At 60.6% G+C, this 13,619-nt stretch overlaps 3 protein-coding genes across 6 annotated transcripts in view; 2 read left to right on the plus strand and 1 right to left on the minus strand.

The window, feature by feature from the left end:
- The first annotated feature begins 661 nt into the window (after positions 1-661).
- LOC122363747 (telomere zinc finger-associated protein-like) lies at positions 662-3,391 on the plus strand. The gene is made up of 6 exons (XM_043333354.1): positions 662-937; positions 1,295-1,417; positions 1,626-2,040; positions 2,376-2,908; positions 3,131-3,189; positions 3,321-3,391. The coding sequence occupies exons 1-6, from the start codon at positions 777-779 to the stop codon at positions 3,389-3,391; spliced, it is 1,362 nt and encodes a 453-aa protein (XP_043189289.1). The 5' UTR covers positions 662-776.
- A 113-nt stretch (positions 3,392-3,504) lies between these two features.
- LOC122363728 (zinc finger protein 652-like) lies at positions 3,505-7,226 on the plus strand. Its single transcript, XM_043333310.1, has 3 exons — positions 3,505-5,631; positions 6,004-6,146; positions 6,351-7,226. The coding sequence occupies exons 1-3, from the start codon at positions 3,645-3,647 to the stop codon at positions 6,624-6,626; spliced, it is 2,406 nt and encodes an 801-aa protein (XP_043189245.1). The 5' UTR covers positions 3,505-3,644; the 3' UTR covers positions 6,627-7,226.
- Positions 7,227-7,360: 134 nt separating this feature from the next.
- The window catches only part of LOC122363729 (tyrosine-protein phosphatase non-receptor type 11-like), a 34,439-nt gene continuing 28,180 nt past the window's right edge, over positions 7,361-13,619 (minus strand). For all 4 annotated transcript variants that reach the window (XM_043333314.1, XM_043333312.1, XM_043333313.1 and 1 more), the window contains 7 exons: positions 12,730-12,960; positions 11,628-11,783; positions 10,732-10,899; positions 10,038-10,221; positions 9,505-9,656; positions 8,932-9,143; positions 7,361-8,498 (listed from right to left, as the gene is read on the minus strand). In XM_043333314.1, coding sequence (XP_043189249.1) covers positions 8,381-8,498; positions 8,932-9,143; positions 9,505-9,656; positions 10,038-10,221; positions 10,732-10,899; positions 11,628-11,783; positions 12,730-12,960 — 1,221 coding nt within the window. In that variant the 3' untranslated portion in view covers positions 7,361-8,380. The remainder of the gene's footprint in view (positions 8,499-8,931; positions 9,144-9,504; positions 9,657-10,037; positions 10,222-10,731; positions 10,900-11,627; positions 11,784-12,729; positions 12,961-13,619) is intronic.

Below are 13,619 nucleotides of genomic sequence, written 5' to 3' on the forward strand. Positions count from 1 at the left end.
CCAAATGCCTTCCCCTGGATCCGCCAGTGGGTTGCCCCGAGCTTGACTAAAAACGTCTTCAAACCCCCCAGAAACCGATGGTAAGGTGAATTTAAATCTAATAACTCATCTCTGTCTGCCCGCCTAAATATACTACACAATGGTACGGCACCCGGCCCTGTCGGAGCTTTGAGCCGATCGTGACATTTTCGGCTTTCCCCATCCCAAGCTCGATTAGAAACGTTCTCCTTCCCCACCCGATTGCTGTCAATTCAAATTTAATACCTCATCTCTGTCTGCCCGCCCATAACCCATTCATTGCACACCGTTCAGTGCCCGGCCCCGCCAGAAGTATCCTAGCGCGCTGAGCAGTTGCCTCCAGCCGCGTCATTGCGAGGCCCCGCGCGGCCCATAACTTAATACATTGCGCGAATAGCCGTGTCGCCCCCCTCAAAGGGCTATCAAATGAGCTTTTCTCCAGTGCTGTATCATCATACATTCCTGAGCTATGTGTTGGTTTGTAGAAAATTATAAAAGTTTGACGTGGAAAGTAGCTTTACTTATTTTTGACGCTCTTCCAAATTGCAGGAGCTGAGTTAGAGGGAGGTGGTAAAACATTCCCAGAGAGCCAGAGCTGGTGTGGAAATCCAGCCAGGACCCCTCTGCAGGCTGCAGGGTGCAGGCTAAGCTTGATTGAACAAAGGGGCAAAATATTTGTGTCCTAATGATTGTATTGGATCATATGTAACTGACAGGGAAACCAGAAAAGTGAATGACAGCATTTGGATACCCAGGCAATGTCCGTGAAAACTGAACAAACTCCAGGGAACTCAGAGAAGATGGTCCGCATAAGAATTGTGAAGGAACTGCCAGACAAGACACCTGCTGCCTCCAAATCAGGAAGTCATAGCTGTGACCACTGTCAACTTATCTTCCCCACTGCAACGCAATTAAAGATGTACGTATAAATATTAATGTTCATAATTAATAACAGCTGTTCATGAAATCAAAAGATGCCTTAGGTGTCCCTCAGCTGTGGAATTTATGCAATTTGTATTTGTTAAGCACAACTAGTGAGACAAAGCAGTAGATGATTCCAAGATCACTTAGCTCATGACACAACCTCTTTCAACACAACCAGCTGCCCCAGCAGAGCCAAAGTGTAACTGGAATGTGCATTGTGCAGCTTTACTCATATATTTACCCATTTATGGAATACCTACAGTGAAATAAATGCTCGAAGATGAAATACTGGAGGCAGATTAGTTCTGTGTACCAATTTGTATGCCTCAACTGATCAGAGCTCTCTCTGCAGACACCTTCTGGAGTTTCACATGGACGAGGCAACCAACAGCTGTAAGGACTGCTTCAGGACGTTCCAACGAGTGGAGGCACTCCAAAGACATGTCATGGAACGCATCTGTGTCTCCAAGCGCGTGTAAGACACTGATATATGGGCCATTGGGCCACTGCTAGTGTTAATTCCCCATGAGTCAATCTTCCGTCCCCCGTTAAGTGTTTACCGCTGACCTCTCCCTCTGTCCAACCTCCAATGTCCTTTCTCACCCGTCACCCAGTCCCAGTTCCCTGAGCCCCCCCCCCCCTCCCGTTTATGTATGACAGATACCTGTCCGGCCCTGTTTCAGCGTGCCGTGCCCGTACTGCGCCGCCCCGTTCCCGAACCGCTCCAAGCTGGCCACGCACGTGTCCACGGTGCACCTGCGCGCGCCGCGCTCGGTGCTGTGTGACGCGTGTGGCGCCGTGTTCAGTCGGCGCGGCGCGCTGCACCGCCACCTGGACACCATGCACGGCGGGCGCGCCGGCGGCCCTGGCGGCGGCCCGGTGGCGCCGCGCCGCTGCCCGCTCTGCCCGGCCGCCTTCCGCGCCGTGGATAACCTGCAGCGCCACCTGGTCAGCCGACACGCCAACTGGAAGCGCTGGATGTGCTCGCTGTGCCGCCAGACGTACAACCACAGCGTCGACCTGAAGCGGCACGTGCTGAAGAAACACGGACTGGTGCTGCCGGCCATCACGGGCAGGAGGAAAAAGAACATTCTGGATGTGAGTATACACACCCGACGGCCAACAGCTGCGAGCTCTGCTCGCCGATATGTTCACTTATAAGGGTAGAGGGTAGTTATAGCATACAAATTGGCAGATGGCACTGGTGACGCTGCCCCTTTTGATAGCTCGGGAGCATGTTTTACCAGAGTAATAAAGCCGTGCTTGTTAATGCTGATATTCTCTGGGTCTAGCAATGGATGTTTCAGTCTTCCATTTTGTTCTCTGAAGACATTGCCGCCCTATACCGATATCACGAGTCCCGCCGGTATCCCGGCTGACCCTCCGCTCCCCGCCGTCGGTCTGACACCGGGCCCGGTCCGGGTTGTTCTCAGATGCACGTGCTGCCCGGGCCGGCCGAGGCGGCGCCGCTGCCGCCAGCGCTGGCGGAGCGGCAGCGCCAGCTGCGCCGGCTGCTGGCTATGGTGCCGACGGGCCGCTACGACCCGGAGCTGCTGGCCGTGTTCGGCCGGCTGCCGCTGGCCAGGCCGGGCGTCAAACAGGCGCAGCCTGGCGCTGAGCTGACGGCCGAGCTGGCCGCCGAGCCCGAGCCGGTCCCGGTGGACGGAGACCTCACCGAGCCGGTCCCGGCCGACGGAGACCTCACCGAGCCGCGCGTCGAGGTGCAGTTCGTGGAGCGGTGTCCTCTCGACACGCCCGAACACGTCACCGAGAGCCGGGAGGAACTGGAGCGTGCCGCCGCGCCGCCCGAGCAGGCGGTACCGGCCGGCCCTGAGGTACCGGTCGGCCAGCCGGTACCAGTCGGGGTGGTGGGGACCGTGGAGGTGGTGGAGCGGCCGCTGCTGTTGTCCGCTCCCGTGCTGGTTATGGGCGGCGGCGCGGCCGGTCTGCCGCTGCTCCTGCTGCCGCCCCCGCCCCCGCCCCCGCCTCCGCCGACTGTGCGGCTCGCGCTGCCGCCGTCTGTGTCTGCGCCGGTGCAGCGGTACCGCCGCCGGACCATAGGTCGGCGGGCGACCGCCGAGGAGGTGAGAATGGCGCGCGGAGAGCAGGCCCCGCCGGCAGCCCCACCGGCGCCCCCGTGGGTACTGCTGCCCGCCCAGCCGTCCGCCCCCTGTGAGCCCGTCACCAGCTTCTCCCTGGTGAAGGCCCCGGAGACGGGAGCCGTCACTCTGGTGGCGGTCCCGGGCGGCGCGGCGCCGGCGGAGCCCGGGTCGGCCGATGGGCGCACCCTGTCCGCTCTGACCCTGACCGGGGCCGGGGAGGGCGGAGCGCCTCTGGTGCTCACCGAGCTCCCCCCGCCGGCCGACGCCGCCCCGCAGCCGCCGCCGCCGGCGACCTCTCAGGAGGCGGTACCCGCCGGTCCGGACCCAGCCGCGGTCAGTGGGGTTGAGGTCAGCAGCTACCCACTGGCGAGGGAAGGAGTCTTGACGGCCGAACACGGTGATCTCATGGAGCCGGCAGCTGGGAGGGACGCGGCGACAGAGCCGGAGAGAGCACCGGAGGGAGCGCCGGAGAGAGCACCGGAGGGAGCGCCGGAGAGAGCGCCGGAGAGAGCACCTGAGGGAGAGCCGGAGAGAGCACCTGAGGGAGAGCCGGAGAGAGCACCGGAGGGAGCGCCGGAGGTCCCCCTGGTGACTGAGGGAATGGCTGCTGAACAGGAACAGGTGATTATCGGGACGGCGGTACTGCAGGATCAAACTGTTACCGAGACGGCGGTCCGGCACATGCAGAGAATGACAGGGACGGCGGCTCGCCCAAAGCGAGTAGTGACTTGGGCGGCGGCTCAGCAGAACCAGACAAGGATTGAGTTGGTCCTCCAACATCAGCAGAGAATGAATGAGGCAGTGGCTCACTCGGAGCAGGTGGTTACTGAGACAGTGGCTCACCCGGAGCGGGTGGCTGCTGAGACAGTGGCTCACCCAGAGCAGGTGCTGATTGAGACAGTTGCTCACTCGGAGCATGTGGCTGCTGAGACAGTGGCTCACCCAGAGCAGGTGCTGATTGAGACAGTTGCTCACTCGGAGCAGGTGGCTGCTGAGACAGTGGCTCACTCGGAGCAGATGGTTACTGAGACAGTGGCTCACCCAGAACAGGTGGCGTTGGTGTATTCGATGGTGCGTGCTGAGGACGATGGGACGGGTAGGGTGTGTTTGGAGGACCGTCACCAGAGTGCAGCGAAGGAGGAGGGCGAAGTGGCAGTGAAGCAGGAGGGTCGTGGGATGAGGACAGTGAAACAGAGGGAAAGTGTGGCGACGGTGAGGAAGGAGGATCGTGTGATAAGGACAGTGGATCGGGAGGACCGTGCGAGGACAGTGGATCGGGAGGATCGTACAATGAGGACAGTGGATCGGGAGGATCGTACGAGGACAGTGGATCAGAAGGATCTTACTAGGATAATGGATCGGGAAGATCGCACGATGGAGACAGTTGCAAGCCACCGTCCCCAGGAAGACGGTGGTTTTGAACTTGATGGGGAAAGTGCAGTGAGGACAATTGATAGCAGTGAGAGGACAGTGTGTGAAACACATGTTCCGAGGGAAGCCGCTGAAGAGGATGGACAATCTCTCATAGTGGACGAGGGGGTGGTTGTACCATCAGAATCTACATTTGTTGCCGATACTTCCCACCGGTTTGCGATCGCCTTCAGTGAAAATGAAATGATTCGTGCCAGAAAATACCCTCAGCCCGGCCACTCAAGTGGCAGCCTGACTGCGGATGACGAGACTCCAGGACGGAAAGCCGATGGTGCTGGTGCGCCCCCTACTGTGAAGCTCACCAAACCGCGAGTGATGCGGACGAGGTCCGGTCGAGCTGTCCGCTCCAAAGTACGTCTCTCTACCTCAGTGTCTGAGCCTGACGAACGACCTGAGCAGCCGGCGCGGACGCCAACCAAACGATTCAGCCGTCCGCGGGCTGAGCGCGCTCCCTCGCCGTGCGAGGACGACCCGCCGGCGGCCGCGGAGGACCGCCGCCGCAGCGACTCGGGGGCGGCGCGGCTGGCTCCGCCCGGGGAGGGTGCGCGCGTCCCTCCGCTCGAGTCCGCTGCGGCCCCGCCGGTCCCCAGGCGCAGCTGGACGCCGTGGGCGGGCGGCCGCGGCAAGGGCCTGCTGCCGCGCGTGGTGGTCCGGATGGACGAGCACGGAGCGCCGCGCACGCTGGCCCTGCTGGCCACCTCCCTGTCGGTGCGCTCGGAGGCCGACCGGCGTCAGTCGCGCTACCCGTGCATCGTCTGCGAGCGGCCGCAGCGCTCCAAGACCAGCCTGCGCGCCCACCTGGTGTCCCACACGGGCGAGAGGCCGTTCCAGTGCTCCGCCTGCCCGGCCGCGTTCCGGCACTTTGCCAACGCGCGTGGCCACCTGCGCCGGCACACGGCGGCTCGGTGCGCGTGTGACGTCTGCGGCCGGACGTTCCTGCTACGGGCCGACCTGCGGCGGCACCAGCGCACGCACAGCCAGCGGCCGAAGCTCGCCTGCCACCTGTGTCCGTCCACCTTCAGCCGGGCCGATAACCTGGCCAGACATGTGCGTGTGGCGCACGGCGCCGAGCCGCCGCCCACCCACCGCTGCAACCTCTGCCAGAAGGAGTTCAAAACGGAGGCGTGGCTCAAACAGCACATGACCATTCACAAAGGTGAGACAGGAGTCTTGTCTGATTGTGGAGGGCAGCGCTGGGCGGGGGAGATGACTGTCTGTACAGTCTGCACTGGACTGGAGATTAACCGTCTGGTCAATGCTGAGTGCCCTCGAGCGAAACTGATGTAACATATCTGACTACTTTCAGTAGGCAGTTGCTACTGGTTAAATTGTTCGGGAGTTGCCTGTTACCCGTAGTGTTTTTATACATTTTTTATACACCTGTATTTTCGATTTTCTTTATGACCTTAAAACTCCTGCTCTATTCTTGTTATTTTGGAACGCTCGTTCCCTACGTGTCAACCCTCAGATAATTGACAGGTTCATCTGCAGCTGTGATGTCTGATGTGTGCCCCACCTCCCTCGACAGCGGCGAGGGAGCACGTGTGCGCCCAGTGCGGTCGGAAGTTCGCGCTGCGCTCCTACCTGGAGCGGCACCTCAAGTCGCACGGCCAGACGCGCGTCTACTGCGACCTCTGTCCGCGTCGCTTCATCAACATCAAAAACCTGACGGTGAGCTGACAATATGGGGACGAGTCCGGGACTGCGTAGCTCCTGGCTTCGCGAGCCCAGCCCGTAAGCCTACTCTAGTCTGAAACCGTACTTCCGCTTGTCTTTGTTTCAGTGATCTGTTTGAGCCCCGTTTTTTTTTCATTTGATCTGCTCTCTGCCGCCCCCTGGTTTGTGCTGATCCCCGCCCACTCCCCGCCCGTTCAGGTGCATCGTCAGACGTTTCACCGTAACCCGGTGCCTCTGACGGCCGAGGAGCAGCGGCGGGCGGCCGAGCCGCGTCCCGAGCCGGCGCGCCGCTCCCCGTCCCCGCCGCCGGCCGGCGTGCGGCCGCGGCGTATCAGCCTGGAGATCGTTAGGAGCCGCCGGCCGCCGCGCCGCCTCCTCCAGGAGACAGAGCGGGAGGACCGGGAGGAACGGGAGGACGGGGAGAGTGAGGAGAGCGGCGGCAGTGACGAGGAGTGGACGCCCGACCGGCGGTAAGCGCCTCCCTCCCGGCGGGCTCGGTAGTGATCTCACGCTCGTGCGGTACTTTTGACTGCTCTGCGTTGTCCCTAGTCGATCAAGATGTACTGATTCCACTGGCTGTGCAGAATTTTTTACCTTTTTTACCCCGCTGGTTTATTTATTGATTGGTTGGTTAGGTTAGACACAGGTTCTTCTGGGGGGGGGGGGGGAGGGATGATTCTGATTTATATTTTCTTAATCAGACCCGTAACCAAGATAACCAGATGCACTTTGTGCTGGCCATAACGATTGTACTTCAGGGATAATAGCCAGGAGGGTTTTGATTTGTGCGTCATTATTGTGTGTGACTCAGGGAAGGTATTAGTGGGGAAAGGATCCGCTCGCTCCCTGTTGGTGATTGTGCTGATCACATTGAATGTGCGGATTTGATTAAATATTGAGCGATATTTATGACTGTTGAGTGATCCATTGCAGCATTCTTCCAAGCTATGAATGACTGTATTGTCTCTATGAAGTCACGGAATGTCACTGCAGTTGTTGCGCTGCGCTGGCCATGCTATCTGTTTCTGGTTAACACATTTATGACTTATGGTTAAAAAATACTGAAATTAGCCAGTCTGGTGTCGTGAATGGAGATATTTCAACTGCTTCGAGTTTAGGCGAACAGAACCCTCCGTGTCGCACCTAATCCCGCGTGTGATGGAATTCCACACAGTCTGTCCATTTGACACACGGAGAAACACCGCCAGTTCCACGTTCCGCACGCTCGCCGCTAGTTATATTTCCAGCCAATCACTCCTTCAAATATGCTACAGAGTAAAAAAGAAATCGACATTTCGTTGGCGTGCGCGCGCACGTCTCGTCAAAGACCTAGGTAATGACGCGGGCGGCCGGTGGCGCCGCCCGGGGTCGTAACACTGCCGGCGCCTCTCAGCGGTTGGCCGTGCTCTATGGGTTCGCTGGGATGGGGCCGGGGTGGGGGTCTCGGAGGGGAGGGGGCAGGCCGCCACCAGAGGGCCCGGCCTGGCGCGGCTGCCGCAGAGTTCAGTCGCCCGGCGCCGCCTCAGACCGAACCAAGGCTTCACAGGTCCACCGCCAGGAGGAGAGGAGAACACAACACGACAGGGCCGCTCGCCACCCAACGGAAACAACAGACGTAACAAGCCACCGCTACAGCAAATCAGGAGCGTAAAGACTCGTCCTCATCAAGTGCAGAAATACAGCACGGAAATAACAGGCGCGGATAAGGGTACGCTAGTTCCAGCGCACCGACTCTGATAGACCGAATCGGACCCCGCGGTAGGTCGTCCACAGTGATTGCGAATACCGCCGGAAAAGGAAAACGATTCACCTATCAAAATACACTATCAGTATGCTCGGACATCGGCCAACAGTCACGAACGCAGACAGAAAACTGCCGGCGGTCGCGGCCGACCCGAGACGGGGACAGAGCACGGAGAGCGCGACAGAGCGGCGGAGGAGAGGCGAGGGGCCGCGGCCCAACAAAACCGAACACAGCCAACCAAACGACACGGCCGGCGCGCGCGCGCGAGCCGAGATACTCGGTATATCACAGAACAACGACACGGTACACAATCAGCGGCGGGCGGCCGCGCCGCCGACAGAGCCGGCCCGGGACGGCCGCCGGCGCGGCGCGCAGAAAGACGGGTCGGTCGCCGGCCGGCCGGCGCCGACGGCGGGTCTCGGGCGGGGGCGGAGGCGGGGGCGGCCGGGCGCGCGTATCACAGGACGCCGGCGGCGGCGCGCCATCACGACTTGGGCGGCCGCGGCGCTCCGAACGGCGGCGGCCCGGCCGGCCGCTCCTTGCCGCCGCCCAGCGGCACGTTGGCGTATATCTGGTGCGGAAAGTCGGGCAGCTCCGGCGACCTGACGCCGAAAGGGGAGAGGGGGAGAACGGTCAGCACCGAGAAGGGAAAGGTCAGCTTGAGACGTGAACAGTGGCGGGTCATACGGCATCACGGACAGTTACTTGCGTCACTTGAAGCAATGACAGTATCACCATCAGGAATAATTGCGATGGGATAGAAGTTGAGCAAGCTGCCTGACGTTTACCTGATGGGCCGGTTGTCCATCCCGTTCCACAGTTGGTTAGGTCTCTTACCTGGTGAGCTGGCCCCCTGACGTCTCTCTCACCTGGTGAGCTCTGAGGCCGCCCGGCTGGTGAGTTCCCTCCCGCCTTCTCCCTATCTCCCCTCTCTTACCTGGCGAGCTGGTGACGCCGCCCGGGCCGCCCTCCTTCCCTCTCCCATCTCCCGTCCCTCATCCGGTGAGCTGGCCCCCTCCCGTCTGTCTCTCTCACCTGGTGAGCTGGTTCTCGGAGGCGGCCCGGCTGGCCATGTGCCGGTCGGCCGGCGCCGAGAGCGGCGTCGTCGGCACCGGTGACGGACTGGTCGGCAGGGACACGGTAGAGCGCGAGAGCGCCCGGCCGTCGCGCGGCTCGGCGCCCGGCGCGCCGGCCGCCTCCGTCGAGTAGCGGATGTTGGTGTACTCGCGGCCCATCTTCTGACTCACCTGGCGGCGCGGGCAGTTAGTGTTGGACAGAACGGCACAGGTTAAACGACATCGTAGGTCGGAAAAAGACAGGTAGAGATCGGTGTTACAATCACAACTCATACGACAGTACAGGTAGGAATGGGACGTGGCGCCTGTACGAACATCACAAGACAGCCATGTGTGTCAGAGTGGCAAACGAAAGCGGGCCGCAATGTCACACAGTGCAGCACGGAGGTACATTTCACTTAAAATAGCCATTTTCACCGGACTCCCCATCCAGTCTACGTCCACGAACCCTGCGTCCCAGGTCCCACTGCCGTCCCGTCCCAGCCTGCTGTCCCATTGCCGTCCCGTCCCAGCCTGAAGTCCCAGGACTGACCTGTTCGGCCTGCAGTTTGAGCTGGAGCGTCTCGATATAGTACTGGACGGCCAGGTAGACGAACTTGTACTGCGCCTCGGTCTGCACCATACCGGAGCGCTGGGAGCGCACCCGCTGGATCGTACGCTGGATGTCGATCTCCGTGTCCAGACCTGACGTGACGGTAGAAACGGTTAGAGGGGCGAGAGCGGTGGGTGGGCTGGGCTGACGGAGCGAGAGACAGCACGGAGTGAGTCGATCTCTAATTTTGGCCTATGACAACTTTGCTTATCATTGGATAGCAAACTCCTCCATTTTGTCGTCGAATATTCAGACATCAGCCGTTCTTTTTCCTTCGCCTCTGATATAACCTGCCGGTCCCCCATCAGCTACCAAAGAGCTTCGAATAAAGCATCAATCCAACACAATCACCATCCTTTGAGTACATCGGACGCCTCTCCCTTACCCGATACACAACACCGGATTAGTTCCAGTCCCCCGTACACTCACCCCCCCCCCCCCCCCCTCCAGGTACCACCCGCCCCAGTACCCACCTTGCCGGTCGATCTGGCTGAGGATCATGTCGATGACGATGAAGGTGCCCGTCCGACCGATGCCGGCCGAGCAGTGCACCACGATCGGTCCGGCGTCCGGGATGCTGGCCTGCTGAGAGTTGACGTCATGCAGGAAGTTGAGCACGCAGCCCGGGTCCGTGGGCACCCCGTGGTCCGGCCACGCCTGTAGGTAGTGGAGGGGGAGGTCAGGTTAGGTCACACAGCCCGGGTCGGTGGGCACCCCGTGGTCCCGCCACGCCTGTAGGGGGGGGGGGTCAGGTCAGAGCGGGTCACAAGCAGCCGGGGTCGGTGGGTACCCCGTGGTCCGGCCACGCCTGTAGGAGGGGGACGTCAGGTCAGGTCAGAGCGGGTCACAAGCAGCCGGGGTCGATGGGCACGCCTGTAAGCACAGAGGGCGACAAGAAGCACGTCCACGACGGGAATAAGGGGGAGAATCCACCAAGAATCGGCCACCGTAAGTCACTGAACATGAACATAGAACCGTGAATTACAATGGCTGCACCTTGCAGTCTCACAGACCTAAAACGGCGCGACATCTACTGACTGAAAGCCACATGAAATGCTAGAACGGACTGCAGCTAGCACGTCTGTCCTCCCCCCCCCCTCCCCACCCAGCGCGGCGCCTCACCCCGCTCAGCGGCTCTGCTCAGCGCCGCGTCTCGCCCCTCCTCACCCGGAAGTGGAAGTGGTAGATTTTGCGCTCCTCTGGGCAGCCCTTCTTTTTGACGCTGAAGGCGCGCAGCGTGTAGTCGACCAGCGGCGACTCGGACAGGTTGGTGACGGTCACGCTGCCGTATGTGGCCTCCTGCTCCACCTCGGGCCAGTACCGGGCGCACTTACCCTGTGGAACGGACGGGGACGGTCAGAGACAGGTAGAGGTGGGCGGCGTACCTACCGCAGGGTCACTCAGACAACCAACGACAGTCACATGGGGATGGGCAACGTACGGCGGGGGCAGGCTGCTAGGACCGCATACGGCAAACAGTTCTCACGCCAGACTCCATCCACCAGGCACCATTATACAACGCAGCGCCTCGATACATGACATGAAGCAATCACACAGCTGCATATGACACCCTATATATAGCTAATGTCACCCCTTCGTCACCCCGACCAACCGCCTGACATTCCCACCCGGCCTGACACCGTTCGACACACGCCAGGCGGGCTGGTCCGGCACGTTCCAACCACAAACAACATAACGGCCCGGCCCGGCCGGCGCGGGGTGACACGGGGAGGCGATCGATCAGAGTCAGAGGTCCCCCGGCAGCGACAGCAGCCGTCAGGTCACACCAGGGCAGCAAACGAGGCGGGCAGAGATAACACAGTGAGCCTGTGTCAATGATCAGCTCCAGAGCCGCACAACGCGTGTCGTGCTGCTCTGGAGGTTGATCACTGGTCGCTGGGTCACTGTGTTATGTCCGCCTATTTCGAGTCCCCAAGTCCAATCAACCCCTGACAACCCACACAGTTGCAGTCCCACTAGCACCCCCTGGCGCCTCACCACCATTCCCTCTGCTATCCCTCCCCCGGCGACCCCACGGCAGCCCCGCGGCGCCACCGACTCACCCGACTGCGCTCGATCTCCTTGGTGGTCATGACGATGACGCGCGAGTTCTCCTGCCAGACCATCCACCAGAGGTCGGCGATGGTGGTCGGCAGGCAGCCCTGGGTGGCGATGTACGTCTTGCTGGGCGCCTCGCCCGCCAGCGAGTCCTCCTCCGGCTGGGGGCGGACGGGACGGAGGGGAGGGACCGTCAGAGAGGGGGGTAGAGATCACACCACCGCCTCAACCACCAAAGGTCTGCTCCGGCTGTGGACGGACGGACTGAAGAAGGCGAGTTTTGGTGAGGGTAGAAACGGGGTAGAGACTAGCTCCTGAAAACATGCTATCTTCTCGGAACTTCTCGTTCTCGACATATAAAACGGGCGACGTTTGACCAGATGAGCAGGGCGACATTTAACCGGACATCATTGGACCAGATGAGATAAACGGGCGTAAAAACATGTTTGTCGAATCACATGGCTCTCGCCATGGCGACCAGGCGCACTGACGAGATGAAGTCACCGCTGGGCGCTCTCTGGCGGTCTGCTAGCGCAGTCATTATCAGCTCCGTGCTGATGACAGCCGTCTGTGGCCGCGGCTTTGAAGGCGGGCGCTGGTAAACACCGGCGACGTTAATTAATACGGGGCAGCGGGCCGGGCCCGGCGACCACCCGGTTACAGACGGCAGTTGGGGGCCGGGGGCACGGCGACGGCCCGGTTACAGCCGGCAGTGAGGGGCCGGGGACACGGCGGTCGCTATCTGGGGCCTGGGCGTGATACTGATATGTGGTTGCACACAGCAGCGCAGACACGGAAACAGCGCCGCGCCGCAGCAGCAGCAGGGCTCGAGCAGGAGCGGGTTTTACCGCCAGGGGATCGGCCCCTGTGACAGAGTAGTCATCGTTAAAACAGCAGCAGGAACGCCACCCATACACCGCCCATTTCGGATGGAGATATGTCATCATATCGTTAAGTGCAAGACGTCAGTGCCTTCAATCACTCGCATCATTTCCTTTACCTCTGCAGCTCGAGAAGCTACTAGCGTTACAGCAGGACTTTCACTACATCGTCCGGTTCTCCCGTGATCCACCCATCCCTCCCTCCCCTCCCTCCCTCTGTACGTACCGTGATGAAGTTGGCGTTGATGTAGTCGGCACCCGGTCCCAGCGCCTCTCGGTCGCGCAGTATGACACGCGTGTGGTCAAACGGCAGGATGTTCTTGTAGCGGTTCTTGTTGCGGCTCTCCGGTCGCTGGCCCTCCTTCCTGCTGTAGAGGTGTTTGCACTCCTGCTGCTGAAGCGACTCGAACTCCTCCCAGAAGCCGGCGTTGTTGCCGTTCGACGGACCGTGCTCCTTCTGCCGAAGGGAGGAAGGGGAGTTAGCGAGGGGACAGACTGTGACCCTGGTCCCGTGGACCACGTGATGCCTGGTGGGGTGAAGTCAGGGGGGGGGTATGTAAGGTGCAGTAAGGAAGAGGTAAGATACCCAGCCTTCTCAGTTGGAATGGGTCTGCAGAAGTTCGAAGTTGTTGGGTTATTGGGGTTAGCAATGAAAGTAATTGGTGCCTGTGGCGGTGTAGCAATCACTACATTGCGCCCCACTCCCTTTGAACAGCCGTTTTATATCCTGTTTCCCACTCATCCTACCGTGTTCCTTTCGTCATCACATGCTGCTGCTGCTCGCTGTTGGCCCGACACGGCGTGTCGTCATGTTGCGGGTACCGCTTTGCGTCAACGCCGTGTGATCCTGGCCGGGTCGGCGGGCTCGCCGGCTGCAGTGTCGACAAATGTCTGAGGTAGGTGCACCGGTGACTCATCTGCCGCAGCAGGGCGGCGGTTCTGTGCTACAGAGCAGCGTTTTACCCGCGCTCCGGCCGATACTACACCGTTCTGTGGCCGCCCAACCCGACAGAGCAGCGTGCTGTAACAACAGCAGCCGACATGACAGCGCTCTGTCGCCACTGGCTGATCTGACAGTATTACGTGACATGACCGGTAAGGTAGCGCTCTGTAACC

Source organism: Amphibalanus amphitrite, unplaced genomic scaffold, assembly GCF_019059575.1.
Source record: "Amphibalanus amphitrite isolate SeventyFive unplaced genomic scaffold, NRLGWU_Aamphi_draft 000637F_arrow, whole genome shotgun sequence".
Taxonomy (NCBI): domain Eukaryota; kingdom Metazoa; phylum Arthropoda; class Thecostraca; order Balanomorpha; family Balanidae; genus Amphibalanus; species Amphibalanus amphitrite.